Source organism: Bombina bombina, chromosome 5 (genome assembly GCF_027579735.1).
Source record: "Bombina bombina isolate aBomBom1 chromosome 5, aBomBom1.pri, whole genome shotgun sequence".
Lineage (NCBI taxonomy): Eukaryota > Metazoa > Chordata > Amphibia > Anura > Bombinatoridae > Bombina > Bombina bombina.
The window spans coordinates 339219984-339238173 of NC_069503.1; the positions used below are offsets into that span (position 1 = coordinate 339219984).

Sequence of the window (18190 nt, forward strand, 5' to 3'; positions counted from 1 at the left end):
CCATTTAATACTAGCAATCCATATCCATGTATTTTGTTTATATACAGAAATGTATCCAGACTATTTTTAAATGTATCTATGGTATTGGCATTCACTACCTCCTTTGGTAATGAGTTCCACAATTTTATTGCTCTTACAGTGAAAAAACGTTTCCGTTGCAGGAGATTAAATCTCCTTTCCTCCAACCTTAAATTATGACCTCTTGTCAGAAACAATTTTCTTGGAATAAACAGAGCTTCTGCCATCTCTGTATTATGGGCCTTGAATATTTTATATAAAGTAATCATGTCACCTCTCAAGCGCCCTTTTTTCTAAAGAAAACAGCCCAGTTTGGCTAGCCTCTCCTCAAAGGTTAATTTCTCCAATCCCCTTATTAGCTTTTGTGGCCCTTCTCTGAACTTTTTCGAGTTCTGCAATATCTTTCTTAGCAATTGGTCCCCCAGGAACTGCACTCCAAACTCAAGGTGAGGTCCTTACCAGGGCTTTATATAATGACAGAATTATGCTTTCCTCCCTTGAATCAATGCCTCTTTTAATACATGCTAGTATCTTATTAGCCTTTGAGCCGCTGCCCTGCATTGTGCACCCATCTTTAGCTTGTTATCTATTACTACTCCCAAATCCCTTTCCTCCTGTGTTTGGCTAAGTCTTGTCCCATTTAAAAAATATGTAGCCTGCTTATTTTTACTTCCAAAAGGTAGAACCTTGCATTTTTCCGTATTAAATCTCATTTTCCATTCACTTGCCCATAGTTCTAATTTTAGCAAATCCCTTTGTAAAGAGAGTTCGTCCTGCTCTGACCTTATGACCTTACTTAACTTAGTATCATCTGCAAAAATAGAGATGTCGCTATTTAATCCTTGCTCCAAGTCATTTATAAAAATATTAAAAAGAACAGGGCCCAGTACTGATCCCTGGGGGACACCATTGATTACCTTTGTCCAATCTTAGTATGATCCATTTACTACTACTCGTTACTCCCTATCTTTTATCCAGTTATTTATCCATGAGCTAACATTTTCAGCTATTCCCAGTCCCTTTATTTTGTGCATTAATCTCTCATGTGGCACTGTATCAAATGCCTTTGCAAAATCTAAGTATATCACATCAACTGATTCCCCTTTATCTATATTTTTACTACTTCCTCGTAGAATCTAATTAGATTAGTTTGACATGATCTATTTCTCCTAAAGCCATGCTGATTAGAACTCATAATCTTGTTTACACGAATATGCTCATCAATTATAATCCCTTATAATCCCTTCAAATATCTTCCCCACTATTGATGTCAGACTAACTGGTCTATAGCTTCCTGGATCATCCCTGCTTCCCATTTTGAAGAGTGGCACCACATCCAGCTTTACGCCAATCCTGGGGTACCATGCCTGAGGATAATGAGTCTTGAAAAATTAAGAGTAAAGGTTTGTCTATAACAGTGCTAAGTTCCCTTAACACCCTTGGGTGTATTCCATCTGGGCCTGGAGTTTTATTTACCTTAATATTTTCCATTTTTTTCCTGATATTCTCTAACAAAACCCAGTTAGTGGTATGGACTGGCATGTTCTATTCTGATTCCAAAGTATCATTCAATGGTTCCTCTCTTGTGTATACTGAAGAAAAAAACTGGTTTAGTACCTCAGCCTTCTCCCTGTCATTATTTATCATGCTACCCTCCACGCATTTTAATGTACCTATATTATCCTTCTTAGATTTTTTGCTATTTATGTACTTAAAGAACCTTTTAGGGTTAGACTTAGAATCCTTGGCAATTAATTTTTCATTTTCAATTTTGGCTAATTTGATTGCTTTTTTGCATGCTTTGTTACATTCCTTATAAATATTGTATGCTAGAGTCTGTACTATTTTTCTTTTAATAATTTAAATGCCCTACGTTTTTTCCTAATTTCTCTTAACACATATTATTTAGCCATAACGGCTTTGTTTTTTTTATTTTTATTTTTATAACCATATGGTATGTGTTGATATGTATATTTATTTAACACATTTTTAAATATTATCCATTTATTCTCTGTATTTTTATTAGAAAATACATTGTCCCAATTTATATTATTTATTGATTTCCTTAAATCATTGAATTTTGCTTTCTTGAAATTAAAAGTCTTAGTTAAGCCTTTAAAACACTGCATTTGAAAATAGATTTCAAATGTGACCATGTTATGATCACTGTTACCCAAATGTTCTTTAATTTCTATGTTTGATATTATATCTGTATTATTGATAGCACTAAATCCAATATAGCTTTACTCCTAGTTGGCTCCTCTATTAATTGTGACAAGAAGTTATCCCTGAGAACATTTAAAAATCTATCCCCCATAGCTGAATTACAAGTTTCATTGGCCCAGTTTATATCAGGGTAGTTAAAATCTCCCATAATTACAGCACTGTTATTAGCAGCCTCTTACCTATTTGGATAAGTAGTGAGTTTCCTCGGGTCACTAATGTTGGGAGGCTTGTAGCATGTTCCTAGTAATATTTTTTTTAGGATTTTTCCCCCCACTCTTTATTTCAACCCATAGGGTCTCTACATTGTCACTTGTATCATAAATATCTTCCCCTATTGTAGGTTGAAGGCTAGGTTTAATATACCATGCAAGATTCTCCACCCCATTTATTATTCCTGTCCCTCCTAAATAATGTATACCCCTCTAAGTTAACTGCCCAGTCATGTGAATCATCCCACCAAGTTTCAGTTATACTGATAACATCATAGTCCTCTTCTGCAACTAAGAGCGTCAGCTCCCGCATTTTACCTGTCATGCTTCTTGCATTTGTTGTCATACATTTAATTTCATGTGCTTTCTCCTGCTACTTGGTGTGCTTTCCTCTATATTTTCTAATGTGACATTTCTAAGTCATCCCCTTCCTTGAGATATTAAGGGATTGTCATATTCACAGACTTATCTCTCTGTTCTATTTTGTTCTAACTGACCCTCCCCCCTTTGCCTAGTTTAAAAAGGTTCTCTAAACGTGCTACCATCCTTTCCCCCAACACACCTGCACCCATGTCATTCAGGTGCATTCCATCCTTACTGTACAAATTGTACCCTAGTGAAAAAACAGCCCAGTGTTCTAAAAAGTCAAACCCCTCATTTTTACACCATGTTTTTAGCCATGAATTAACAGACCTTAACTCCTTCTGCCTTACTGAATTAGCACACAGCACTGGTAATATCTCAGAAAATATTACTTTGGAGGTCCTTGCTTTAAGCTTGCTACCTAACTCCCTGAAGTCATATTTTAGGACTCTCCATCTCCCACCAATTCCTTCATTAGTACCAATATGCACCATGACTGCAGGATCAGACCCACATCCCTCTAACAATCTATCAATACGCTCCACAATATGCCTAACATGAGCCCCTGGAAGACAGCAAACTGTTCTATGTAAAGGGTCTGGATGACAAATTACCCTATCAACCTTCCTAATAATAGAGTCTCCTACCACCAACATCTGCCTCTGGCCCTGACTTGTATGCCCCCCTCTTCCATGAATGAAGGACTGCCCACCAATAGTATGCTCCTCTTCCACAGCTAAAGGACTGTTCACTATACTAGGCAACGCAGCCCTCTCTGACACTGCCACCCCTGAACTGATATCCCCAACATCTTCACTTAATCTGGCAAATCTATTGGGGTGTACCAGCTCAGAACTGGCCTGTCTCTTCCGCTTACCTTTACTTCGCCCTTTGACTGTGACCCAGCTACATCCTGGAGTCTCCTCATCTGAATCCTCCCCATTCCACTGCTGGAGCCATTAACAACCAGCTCAGTCCTATCCATTTCCCTTTCAAGTGTCTGAATTTCATGTAGTGTTGCAATTCGTTCCTACAGATCCCCAATACGAGTTTCTAAAGAGACAATATGCTCACACTTGCCACAAACATATAATCCCAGAAGCGGCTGCTCCAGTGATGCAAACATGTGGCAAGCTGTACACTGAATGAGATTCTCCACACATTCTTAATAAAAGTTTTAACTTAAAAGTATAAAATATATTTCCCCTTGGTTACCCCAAAACCTTGTTTGCCTAACTATCTTGGTTAGCTAACTATAATACTTAAACAGACAATCTTACTTTAACAGAGAATCAATACAGCAACCCTTAAAGAGCAAGCTCCCAGAGTAAATGTGCTAAATTTATAATCTAGCTAGGCCCAAACAGCTGAAAAAAATCCCACCCCTAATTATCCACACAGGAAACAATAAAAAACAAAATTAAAAAAAAAAATGTTTATATACAAACCAACAGTTATTTTGTTTTATAAAATGCAACCCTTGCAAAGCAAAAAAAATTCTGGGTAAGTTATGCAAATTAGATATGCAAAACCTGAAATCAATCACTAGACAGCCTGTTTCATTCTGTTTGGAACTCATCAGTAGGAGATAGATTTCTGGTTGCTGCATTGGTGAAGCTATTACTTGCCTAGATGTGCTAATTTCCTATGCACATATTTACATTGATTTTAATTTTGAGACATGGAGGATTTTAAATTCAGTTTTTTATCTCCCCCCATAATTTTAATGAATTTGGTTTAACCTTGAAAATAGCTTCACCAATGCAGCAACCAGAAATCTATCTCCTACTGATGAGTTCCAAAAAGAACGAAACAGGCTGTCTAGTGAGTGATTTCTGGTTTTGCTGTAATAATCATGTTAAAAGGATAGCTGTGTTAAAACAGTATTATTTTGAAGCAAAAACTGAGAATTTGCATAACTTACCCAGAATTCTCTTGTGCATTGGTACCATTGTATATGGGTTATTTCTGGGGAAAAGCAAGCGGGGATACTTGCCTAGATGTGCTAATTTCCTATGCAAATATTTACATTGATTAATTTTGAGACATGGAGAATTTTAATTTCAGTTTTTTATCTCCCCCATAATTTTAATGAATTTTGGTTTAACCTTGAAATAGCTTCACCAATGCAGCAATCAGAAATCTATCTCCTACTGATGAGTTCCAAAAAGAACGAAACAGGCTGGTCTAGTGAGTGATTTCTGGTTTTGCTTTAATAATCCTGTTAAAATGATAGCTGTGTTAAAACAGTATTATTTTGAAGCAAAAAAACTGAGAACTTGCATATCTAATTTGCATAACTTACCCAGGAATTCTCTTGTGCATTGGTAACATTGTATATGAGTTATTTCTGGGGAAAGGCAAGCGGGGATACTTGCCTAGATGTGCTAATTTCCTATGCAAATATTTACATTGATTTAATTTTGAGACATGGAGGATTTTAATTTCAGTTTTTTATCTCCCCCATAATTTTAATGAATTTTGGTTTAACCTTGAAAATAGCTTCACCAATGCAGCAACCAGAAATCTATCTCCTACTGATGAGTTCCAAAAAGAACGAAACAGGCTGTCTAGTGAGTGATTTCTGTTTTTGCTGTAATAATCATGTTAAAATGATAACTGTGTTAAAACAGTATTATTTTGAAGCAAAAAACTGAGAATTTGCATAACTTACCCAGAATTCTCTTGTGCATTGGTAACATTGTATATGAGTTATTTCTGGAGAAAAGCAAGCGGGGATACTTGCCTAGATGTGCTAATTTCCTATGCAAATATTTACATTGATTTATATATATTTAATAAAGTGTTATACTGTGTATATAATAAAACATATTTTCATATTACAATGTTCTGCACCTGACAGAATATGTTCTAAGCATTTATAAATAGATATTCCTTCATATATCTGTAGATATCTATACCTATATATAGTCATCTATATAAATAGGTAAAGATATAGTAAGAAAATACCATCATATCTATATTTATAAATAAATAGAACATATTCTGTTATGTGAAGAACATGCAATTGTGTTTGTGCGAGAGTAGGGTGTTTTTCCACTTTTTTCCTCCATTGACTTCTATGGGGGAACACATTAACTTGATCTAGATATTCCAAGTTCGGCTCCTTGCGCGCACTGGGTTACCGTGAGAGCGACTTTTTACTTTCAAATTGTAACATGAGTGCTACCTGATGCGCACAAAAGCTTACTTCAAGCAGAGTTAGCATGCGAGCAGGAGCAGTAAATACCGCTCTACTTGTAATCTCCATTAATATTTATTTTAACCATTTTTTCAGATTGCTGTGGATGATCAGGACATACGATCACTGAATGTGAGACACTACAGAGAATTTATTGGTGTGGTTAGCCAAGAGCCTATCCTATTTGGGACAACAATTAAACATATATAAAGTATGGTAGAGATAATGTTACTGATGAAGAAATAGAAAAAGCTGCTAAAGAAGCAAATGCCTATGATTTCATTATGAGACTGCCTGATGTAAGTATTCAGTACTCTCAGAAAGATTTGGTCTCTGTAAAATTAATTAAAAATTAGTGCTCAACCCTAAGTTCTTTGATCTCAAAGACACTTAAAAGAGAAAGTAATGGGAGGAATGAAATGTTTAACACAGTGGGAAACTGAACTGTTAAAACTCTGTTTGAGTGGCTTAACATATTTATTTCTAATTTCATATATATTGCATATATATTTATTTATTTTTTAATAGTTTAAAAGATACATTGAGTTCTGCAGAATTACAGAAGTTTAATGAATCCAGATTGTATGATTTTATTTTAGTTCTGTAGTGATTTTAAATCTTTCCAATCATACAAATGTCAAGTAAATACATTGGGGCCCATTTATCAAGCTCGGATGGAGCTTGAGGGCCCGTGCGTCTGGTGAGCCTGCAGGCTCACCATAAACAGCAGCTTATGAAGCAGCTCCATAATGCTGCTCCATGCAGACATCGCCACAAATGAACCCGATCGAGTACGATAGGGTTGATTGACACCCCCCTGCTGGTGGCCGATTGGCCGCGAATCTGCAGGGGGCGGCGTTGCACCAGAAGCTCACAAGAGCTGCTGGTGGTATGCTGAATACGAAGAGTGTATTGCTCTCCGCATTCAGCGAGGTCTGTCGGACCTGATCCATTGTTAAATAGGCCCCATTATTTCATTTTAGTGCTGACAATCTAAAATATCAGGGTTTATTATAGAGCATATGAAAAACATGAACATAGCTACACTACAATGCCCTATATATATATATATATATATATATATATATATATATATATATATATATATATATATATACTGTATATAAATTTGCCCTATGAGAAAGTTTTGCATCTGTATCTTAATTATTATGACCATCCTATTTTGCTTGTGACATTAACTAAAATGTATTATTTGTGTCAATTGAACTCTCTTCTAGAAATTTGAAACCCTTGTTGGGGAAAGAGGAGCTCAGCTGAGTGGGTGGTCAGAAGCAAAGAATAGCTATAGCTAGAGCGCGTTGTACGAAATCCTAAATCCTTCTAATGGATGAAGCTACCTCTGCTTTGGATACTGAGAGTGAATCTGTTGTACAAGCTGCTTTAGATAAGGTAATTATTTAATCTATTTGGTCAATTTACCTTTTTGCATCACAACAGAAAGGTCTATGTATCCGAAATTCAGGCACTCTTGACTTAGTGAGTCATCTGATCTATGATTTGATTTACTAAATTAACATATAGCTTTAGAGTAAATCCTTTCAGTAGTGATGTTTTGGGCATCAGGTATATCCATGAAGGTGTGTACTACAGTCTATCATACTTAAGCTATTTCTGGTGGGAATGGCACTTCTTTATACTTGCTGTCTGTATGTGCCTGTGTCTCCATGTCACAGGCAATACCTCTGCATTTCCTCTCTACCAACCACACTCCCACCTTCCCATTACTTTCTATGCCCTGCCACCCCTGCCTCTATGTTTGTTATGCCAGAGTAAAGATCCCAAACACTTAGTCCTTCAACCACAATTTTACATTTGTTAATGTATTAACCAATAAGGGATTATTTTTTTTTTTTATTTTTTTTTAAAAAGCTAAATACTCAAAGATGTTTATACATCCTTATAGTAACTTAGTAGCACCCAACATGTCTGGAAAACTAAGAGCAAGATGAACACTAGTATCAATTTTCACTGTGGTTGGAAAATGCTGAATATCGCCTTTACTGAAATAAGGATTAAGGTAGACCAAAATGCGTAGTTGAGTTATTTTTCTAACTTTATTTAGGGGCGTCTTCCATTGGAGGAGTTTTAGATGTTACAGAGACTCTTCAGTGATGGGATGGTGCACTGGAATAGTCCTCTATCGATATTGTATTTCTTTGCTGGTAGTGTAGTATAGGAGGAAGGGAATTAATGATGTGACTAGAGGTCATGGTAATGGTTAAGGGCAGTATGAGAAGGCAACAGGAGAAATGGCAGTGGGTGGTCTGGGGGATCAGAGGTTTCCTTTATTATAGGGATACCAGTGACACCTATATAACATAACTACTACTGCATTTACTGAAATAGAGTTAAATATCTTTTGTGAAAAAAAATAAACACAGCGGCTAAATTGTTGCTAATTCTGCCAATGTGGAGGGAAACAGGAAAATGGACTCTACAGTATATTGCCACCTTGAGAGGTCTAATTGCTTTATGTGACTTTGAAAATATGGCTGCTGAATTGATTAGAGATCAGCTTACTGAAAAAACAAAATATGCCTCATATAAGAGAAGGCTTGCTTTTTTAATTTTTACTAGAAAAAAACATAACTATTGCAACCCAGATTGAGGCAGATCTGGCAGAAGCAAAAATAATGAACTTGGATACAGGAGGCACAGAGTGTAGATCCCTTAAAGCTCTAGTACAGGCTCAGGGTTAAAGCACACACACGAGTAAACAAATTTCCTCCAGCGGGATAAAAGTTGAAAACAAACATATTTCAACTGTAGCTCTACTTTGCATCTTGAAAGCTATGCAAAATGTCCCGCAAAAGCAATGCAGCGGTGGGGACTGGGCCAAGGGTTAGAGGGGAAATTGCCCACAGGTCGCTGTTGATGACAGAATCAGGGGCCAATGCAGAAGTTGCAGTACCCAGCAGTGTATTTTTATATTTCTATTAGCATGTGTATATCATTTATACCGTGTATATAATATATACATGTAAACATACCCTGTATATATATAAGTGTGTAGTATTTATTTGTAGCTATAGATATATGCACACTATGCTGTCTGCTCCAACATTGCCCCACTCATTAAAGAGCTGTGCCTGACCAGCCCAGTGCTTGTACACCCACAGAAGTCCTGGTTACTATAACTGTAGGCTGCCCTGCATGAGTCCCCCATAGCCACATGACATCCAGAGATTCACTACCAATTTCTTCTTTATTTATATAAAATATAGTATTTTAAAAGAGGTGGCTGGTATACCTGGGCCACTTGGTGTACTTGTCCCCCGGTGCCAAAAGCTGCGAGTCCTCCACTGAATTGTAAAAATGATGAAATGATTGAACCCAAAATGTTTCCTGTGATGGCCTGGACCTGTATGTTCCAATAAAGCTTTGAAAACTTCATGGTACTGTGGGAGTGTGTCTTTATATGAGTGGATGCCTGAGTCCTTTCCCACATGCCAATCAGTCCCACTCTAAGTCTGAGCTTCGAGTATTCAGCTGTCTTTACTGGTGTTCAGTAGACCTGTGAACAGTAGTTGTGTGTAGACCATGGATCTCCTCTTGGACCACTTAAGGAGTTCTGATTGACATGTTGAAAGAACCACAGGCATCCACTTATATAAACTCATGTGTATTTTATCTAGTATGTGCATTATTGTGTATGTACCCATGAATAAAAGGTGTGCTGTACTTTTATTTTTTCATGGATTTGAAGTTTATTGGGCATGCATTGAAGGAACTTGCATGCTAAAGACTGCTTGCTCTTCCTAAAACAGACTTTATATTTTAATGCGGAAATTCCACTTTCATGAACTTTCAATATTTGTTATTGATGATAATGCAAGATTGTTCAAGAGTGCTCTTCCATAGGCTCCTATGGTAGCCTCTTTCTGATGCCATAATACATGGCATCAGAACTCGCTCAGCACAGGGGGGTAAGTAGCACAGCAATGGGCAGCAGTGCTAAATATCTATGTATAGGATTATATACATATATATTTATGTGTTACTATGTGTATATATGCCTATTAACACATAAATATATATGTATATCAGCATATACATATATATTTTCTGGGAACTCACAGTTTCCATTGACCACAATGTAAAGGCACTTTTTAAGTGACATTTTATTTTTCTTCAAACACCCCACTCCCACCAACTTTTGCCCCAAAATACGGCCTAGTGCTGTAATTTTATTAAAAAATAAAGACGCTGCCATCTTTATTTTTTAATAAAATACACTACACAGTAATTTGGGGGGATTTTGGGGCATTTTTATACATATTAGCCAGAGGTCTGACCTCTGATTAATTTTCTAAGGGCTAATTGCAACTGCAAGCTTGTGGTAGCAATAACCATCCAGTTGTAAAGACTGGTTAATTATCGCGTGATAATGTAACGCTCCACTTGTAAATTAGCCCTCTGTATTTTGGCACTCTTAAGGTTTATGCTACAGCTTCAGGCAAGTCTTAGGTTTTTGAACTATTTAACACTTGGCACTGGTTTAGAATTCTCTATCTTGCCTGATTAAAAGTATTATTTACATTCACCTGTTGCTCATGCTCATTAGGGGTTGTCACAGCTAAATACAGGCCATCAGATCTATATTGGTAGCCAGGAATGAATTCCCAGGTGGAGACAGATAATGAAGCCTGTTTTACCTGAAATCTGCATGATAAGATACAGGTGACACATTCACCACTGTAACAGCTTTCTCCTTTTCCCACATGGAGATTGCAATTGACATTGTACTACGTTTGACAATGCTCCAACAGACTGTTACTATGTTATCAGTTTAATAGACTATTTCAGTTAATGGCCTGAAGATGTATTTACATTGCAATTTACTTCTGCTACAGTGATTACATTTTCTTTTAGCTGGGAAAGGGATCCAAAAGAACTGTTATCGGACATGGTGCACAATTGACCTCATTGGAATTTGCAACCTTCTTTGTAGAAAGGATATTTTACATAGAAGATTATGGGCCAGATAAAAAGTTACTGCAGTGCTTTCAACACTCAGGGGCCTATTTATTAAGGTGTGCGTGGACATGATCCGTTATTCGAATCATGTCCGCTTCACATCGATAAAAGCTGACAGCATACGCTGTCAGCATTTATCATTGTACCAGCAGTTCTTGTGAACTGCTGTTGCAATGCTGCCCCCTGCAGATTCACAGCCAATTGGCCGCTAGCAGGGGGTGTCAATCAACCCGATCGTATTCCCATCGTGCTGATTTTCTGTCCGCCGCCTCAGGTGGACAAGTTATGGAGCAGTGGTCTTAGATCGCTGATTCATAACTTCTGTTTCCGGTGAGCGTGAAGGCTTGCCAGAAGCACGGGACATCAAGCTCCATATGAGTTTTGATAAATATGCCCCTCAGAGTATTTTGACTTTTCTGAGTGGATACGCTGAACTATCTCAAGGAGGTTATTTTCAAAAATTGTTGCACAATTTTCAATCCTACTACATTCACCACACAAATCATAATTCCAAAGACCACTCAGCCCTTTAAGATACCTTGTTTTTTTTGTTTTTTGTTTTTTTTCCAAAGATCTTTATTGAAAAATTATAAAAATATAACATGTTTTTCATTTTTAACTGAGTATACACAATTGTCAAATTCTCGGCACGCAGTGCCTTGACTATAAAATTCCTATCAATTCTAACACAAAGTGTCTCGCTGTGCTTATCTCTTTAACTCTCACAAGTTCATCGTCCATATCTAGGTATTTATCACATGACACCCACCGTGGTTTTCAAAGTCCAAGGGTGTAAGGAAAAAAGAAACATAATAATGCAACAACCACAAATGTGCTGGGGCTTAAGCTACGTTTCAATTTTCAGTTTTCCCCTCCGACCACAAGCCATCCACAATTGTAGTCAGTGTTAACCTGGTGTGCCTCTCCCCATTCTCTGTCCCTCCCTTATTATTAAGATTAAGTGGCCCTTACAGTAATTTGCTAGTTATTGCTTTCCAATTCCTCCTCCACCCTAATGGGTTATGCATTCCTTCCACCTCATCAGCATGTATTCATGTGTGTCTAGAGTGTCATTCTGCATGTGGTGTTATCTCTCGAGTTGTATTAGAGTGTCAACTTGCTTCTTCCACTCTACTGTTGGGACTGCCTTATCTTTCCAGTATTTCGGGATAAGCATTTTTGCTCTGTTTAACATCACTATTCTTAGGGCTTCACTTGCCTTACTTTCAATCTTAGGTAGATGGAGGAACAGGAATGTCTCTGGGTTAACCTGTAAGGATTTTCCTGTGGCAATTCTAATATAGTTCATGATTTCTGTCCAGTACCTGTCAAGTCCCGGGCATTCCCACCGATACTATGTGTGAGTGAGTCCTCCCCCCACATTCTCTCCAGCACTTCCCCTGATGTTGATTTGTATATGTGTTTTAATCTGCTTGGCGTTAAGTACCATCTGGATAGATATTTGTAACTGGATTCTTGTACCCTAGCAGATACCAAAGCCTGTTTTGTAGTCTGGAAGGCTGTCAGCCAGTCCTGTACACTGATGTCTGCTTGTAGTTCTCTCTCCCACACTTTAGTGTAGGAGTGTAGCATTTGCACTTCCTCTATTAATAGTAGGGGCGTATAAGAGTGAGATGGCATGTGTCATTGGTGTCTCACGTAGGCATGTGGTCTCAAATTGGGCTAGCTGTCTAGTGAGGTTGTGTTTTTGTTTATGGGTTGTCAAGAAATGATTCAGCTGTGTGTGTGCCATCCAGTTCATTTTAATATCAGGTGTCTGCTCTTTAATTTTCTCAAGGGGTTTCAGTTTATTCCCTCTATTATATATGAGAACGTTCTTACTTTGAAGGGTAATTTATAATTAATGTGTGTCTCTTATGGTTCCATGGAAGTGCCGGTTTCTGATACATAGGTGTCAGCGGGGAGGGGGGTGTTGATGAAATGTTCATTGGGGTGTTGATAAGCCCTATCCCATTGATCATAAAAATCTATAAATAGTGGGTATTTAGAGGTTTCTGGGGGTCTGTCTTTCCTCGTCAGCCAGGCCGTATCTCCTGCATTCCCTGTGCCTAGTATATTGCTGTCTAGTTGTACCCATAATTTATTTTTGGTCATTGTGGCACCGCTCTAATAATCTGTGCAGTGTGATAGCTTGTTTGTAATTCAGAATGTTTGGTATCCCAAGGCCACTTCTGTCCCTGGGTAGGTACAATGTTCTCCTGTTGATTCTAGGTCTGACCCTACCATATGTACTGCTCTATGGTATTTTGTAGTTTGTGCAAGAAGCTTGTTGATGTGGGGATAGGAGTGGTCTGTAGCAGGTATAGTAGTCTGGTTAATATGTTCATCTTGATCACATTAACCCTGCCCAGCCATGACATTGATTTGTTTTTTCCAATTTGACAGGTCTGCCACTAAGTTAGTCTCCAGTCCTTTATAGTTTATCTGAAATACTTCCTGTTGATCAGGGGGTAGGAAAATGCCTAGGTATTTCATTGTCGTTTCTTGTTCCTTAAGGGGGCAGTCCCGCAGTATGCAGTCCAGCTGTGTGACATCATATGTGATAAGAGATAAGATAAGATTCCTTTTATTGTCATTGCACAAGCTAGAAAAAACAAGGGCAACAAAATATATTTAAAAACATCTAACCCAGGCATTGCAAATAAATAGTATAAGGTGCAGAAGCTAATACAATAATAATCATAGATAATTAAAAGATTATAAAATAAAATAGCTTAAGTGTTGAGTACATACATTGTAACATATCTAATATCGATAATTAAAAAGAGAGATACTCTATGTGTTAATGCATAAAACAATATGTGCAGTATAGGTATAATATGTCAAGAAACAATGGTTTACTCACTGAGAATCCCAGTGTGACAATAATTCAGCATAGTAAAAAAGTGCATAGTGCAGATCAATAGCAACCAGCAAATCAGTTGTAAAAAATATATATAAAACACAGAAAAGGTATAACAGTGTAATACAAATTATCAATGTGTTATGGATAAGTGCATAGTGCAATCTGTGTAGTAAGCACAGATAATAGATAAAATATGAGTGATAAACAGCAATTATAATCCGAAATAGCCTACAATTAAAAAAATGGAATAGTCTAAAAAGATATAATAAAAAAATTAGCTAAATCAGCACTAGGTATTTGTGTTCAGCATAGCAACAGCTCTGGGAAAAAAAACTATTTCTTAGCTTGGCTCTCTTGCTATTCAGACTCCTGAACTACCTCCCAGATGGCAAAGGAACAAACAGTCCATGGCTAGGGTGGAAGGAGTCTCTGATGATGTAGCGCACCCTTTTCAGGCATTGCCTATGTTGAAGTAGCTGAACACCAATGATGTACTGGGCAGTTTTCACCACCCGTTGCAGAGCTTTCCGGTCAAGGTTAGTACAGTTGCCGTACCACACCGAAATACAGTTGGTAAGAATGCTCTCAATGGTGCAGGCGATAGAAATTAACCAAAATCTGAGAGGACAGGTAAACTTTCTTCAACCTCCTTAAAAAAATAGTCGCCATTGCGTCTTTTTAACTAAAATGGAGGTATTTAATGACCAGGACAGATTTTCAGTAGAGTTGGTTCCCAGGAATTTAAAACCAGTCGTTCTACCTCAGACCCATTAATATAAATGGGCATGTGTGTACAGCGTTTGGTCTTCCTGTAGTCCACAATAATCTCTTTGGTCTTCTTGGTATTAAGAGACAGATTGTCACCAAGTCACCAAGTGCGTTACCTCCTCCCTATAGGCCGACTCGTCATTTTTGCTTACCCTGCCTACCACAGTAGTGTCATCTGCAAACTTAATGATGGTATTCGACACAAACTTAGTCAGGCAGTCATGGGTAAAAAGAGAATATAGTATAGGGCTCAGTACACAGCCTTGTGGAACTCAAGTATTAAGTGTCAGGGTAGAGGAGATGAAATTACCTAACCTCACTGACTGAGGTCTATTGGTCAGAAAGTCCAGGGGTCCAATTACAGAGCCAGGTGTTGATGCCCAAGTCATGAAGTTTTGGCAACTAGCTTTGTGGGAATAACAGTGTTGAATGCTGAACTAAAATCAATAAAGAGCATCCTTACAAAAGTATTGTTATGTCCAAATGGGTCAAAACAGAATGTAATGCAATAGATATAGCATCTTCTGTTGACCCATTTTGGTGGTAGGCATATTGATGAGGGTCCAGTGTACATGGTAAACAGTCTTTAAGGTGGGCCATGACCAATCTCTCAAACACTTCATGATGATTGGGGTAAGTGCAATGGGACAGTAGTCATTCAGACTCACTGCAGAGGATTGTTTTGGCACCGGCACAATGATTGCTGTCTTAAGGCACACTGGGACAACCGCCTGAGCCAGTGACAGATTAAAAATGTCAGTAAAGACCTTGGCTAGTTCTCTAGCACATGCCCTTAGCACATGGCCAGGAATACCATTTGGGCCGGCAGCCTTGTGTGCATCTACCTTGGAAAGTGCTTGGTACACCTCAGAGACAGAGAGTGTTAAAGGCTGTTCATCTGGATGGAACACAACATTGATGATTGGTTCATTATTGTCCCGATCAAAACGTGCATAAAAGTGATTTAGCTTGTCTGGAAAGGAGGCATCCTTGACTGAGGAGATTGTATTTACAGATTTATAGTTTGTGATGGCCTGGATACCCTGCCACATACATCGGGGGTCACAGATGTTATAAAAGTGATCTTCAATACGAATCTTGAAATCATGTTTAGCACTTTTTATTCCCCTTTTTAAATTTGCCCTGGTAGAGCTGTAGGCTTCAGCATCACCAGATCTAAAAGCAGCATCTTGTGCATCCAGTAAGAGGCGAACCTCCCTGTTCATCCATGGTTTCTGGTTAGAAAAGATTCTTATCTTTTTAAAAGTGGTTACACTATTGGTACACAAGCTGATATAATCCAGAATAGAGGAGGCATATAGTTCAATATCTATATGTGAATCCCTTATAGCTTGCCTGACAAACATGCTCCAATCAGTGTATTTAAACTGACAGTTTAGCATTAGCATCCGGGGATGTATACTGCAGTAATAACAGTGGATGTAAACTCCCTTGGCAAGTAAAAGGGCCTGCACTTTATCAGCAAATACTCCATATTAATAGAGCAGTGACTCTCCATGATTACAGTGTTTGTACACTAAGTTTGATTGACATAAATGCACAAACCTCCACCTCTGGTCTTACCTGAGTCTTCTGCCACTCTATCCACTCTAAAAACATCACAACCTTCTAGTCTTTCCACGTCTCTGCTTAAGTTCTCGTCGCTGACGCCGACGGACACATTCTGTCGGCGGACTTTGCACCACAAACCACGGCAGTCTGGTGATTTCCTGGATGACTTGTAAGTTATTATAAACATCATATGAACTTTGTAATTCAAGAGCCAAAAGTTGTTGTCTGCTGTATACAATAGTCCCCAAGCTGTTCTGAACGAGTAGACTTGAAATTATCAACCAAACAACTATTAATTTGCTTAGTCTGGGTAGGTGCAGAGCCTCGGGTTGCACAGCAGTTCTGATTTTGATAGGTTCAGTTTGAAATTGGATACTGTCCCGAAACTTTCAAATATCTCTAGAGCTTGTGGTAGTGATGTGTCGATGTTTGTCAGGGTGAGCAGGATATCATCAGCATAAAGGGCCAGTTTGTAATTTCCTGTTGTTGTAGTGATACCTGTTACTTGAGTGTCATTCCTTTTTTTTTGTGCTAGGGCCTCTAACTATTGCAAATAGGATGGGGGAGAGTGGGCCGCCCTGTCTCGTGCCATTCCTTATGCCAAAACTATCAAAGAGGAGTCCATTTACTTTAACTCGGGCGGTGGACCTCTGATAGAGGGTGAAGACTAAATTTATGAAGGTGTCACTAAAGTTCATCTTGACTAGGACAGATCTTAGAAAATGCCAATGGGCACAAATCCCACCTGGCCTGGTGTATTAATCTAGGTAAAATCTTATTTACTTTTGTGGCTAGTATTTTTGCGAATATCTTAATATGTAGATTTAAAAGGGATATAGGTCTGTAACTTTCAGGTTGCTCTGGATTCTTCCCCTGCTTAGGAATGTCAGGGTGCCAGGAATCAGACTGAGACAAGAAGTGCAAAAATAATCACACCTTTATTAATAGCAAAAAATAATAAAAAGTCCTCAAGTCAAATAACAAGCCAGGAATCAAAACCAGAGCTGGTAGTCAGACGAGCCGAGTCAGGAGCCAAAGCGAAGAGTCAGACGAGCCGGAATCAGGAACAATGAGAACAGCAGAGTCAGGAACAAGCCAGGGATCAGGAACCAGGAAGGACATCAGACAGCCAGGTAATACACAGGAGCTCTCACAAACAGGTCTGAGACAATGCAAGGGCAAAAGCATAAAGAACAGAGGCCCTTTAAATAATAAGTGATGACATCACAATTCTGAGACTGCCTCCTGTCTCACACAGATGATGTACACCAGTCTGGCCATAAAAGGAAGTGCAGGAAATGAGCAGCATCACACAGTATGCACCAGAGTCAGCAAGAGAGGTGAGTAAAATGACTGCCAGCAGCACATGGCAAACAAGGCAGGGAAAAAACCCTGACAAGGGATTACTGTTATGTGTGCTTCCAGCATCTGATCTGAGAAACCCTTGTCTTTTAATAGGGAGTTAAATAGTGCAGTCAATGGGACGAGCATGTGATGTAAATAAGTTTTCTAGTATTTGATGCTCAAACCATCTGGACCCGGGCTCTTTCCATTGGGCATGTGTTTAATGGCCAATTTGACCTCGTCAGATGTTATTTGCGAGTCAAGCTGTTCTATGTCATCCCGGGTATTTAAGTGTACATCCCCTAGAAATCTGTCAATGTATTCTTGCCTGTGGTCATTCTGTATGTTATATAGTTTCCCATAGTATTGTCTTAGTGTCTCAGCGATGCGAATGCTGTCTCTATGTATCCGACCCTTCTCATCTGTCAACGAGTGTATATGGGTATCTAATTGTTTTCTTTTAAGGGTTCTGGCTAGGGAGGGTCCAATTTTGTCGTTTGTGTCAAAATACCTCTGTTGCAGTTTAGCTGCTTTTCTCTGGTATTCCCTAACCAAGTGGTTGTTGAGTTCATGCCTGACGTGAGTCAGTCTTTCTAAAATTTCCATAGAGTCAGGGTTGCTTTT

At 38.4% G+C, this 18190-nt stretch overlaps 1 protein-coding gene across 1 annotated transcript in view; it reads left to right on the plus strand.

Moving 5' to 3' along the window:
• The window catches only part of LOC128660335 (ATP-binding cassette sub-family B member 5-like), a gene marked incomplete at its 5' end in the record, with an annotated part of 170157 nt that overhangs the window by 22535 nt on the left and 129432 nt on the right, over positions 1 to 18190 (plus strand). The window contains 4 exon segments of the mRNA XM_053714134.1: positions 6115 to 6220; positions 6223 to 6317; positions 7257 to 7298; positions 7300 to 7428. Of these exon segments, the coding sequence (XP_053570109.1) occupies positions 6115 to 6220; positions 6223 to 6317; positions 7257 to 7298; positions 7300 to 7428 (372 nt within the window).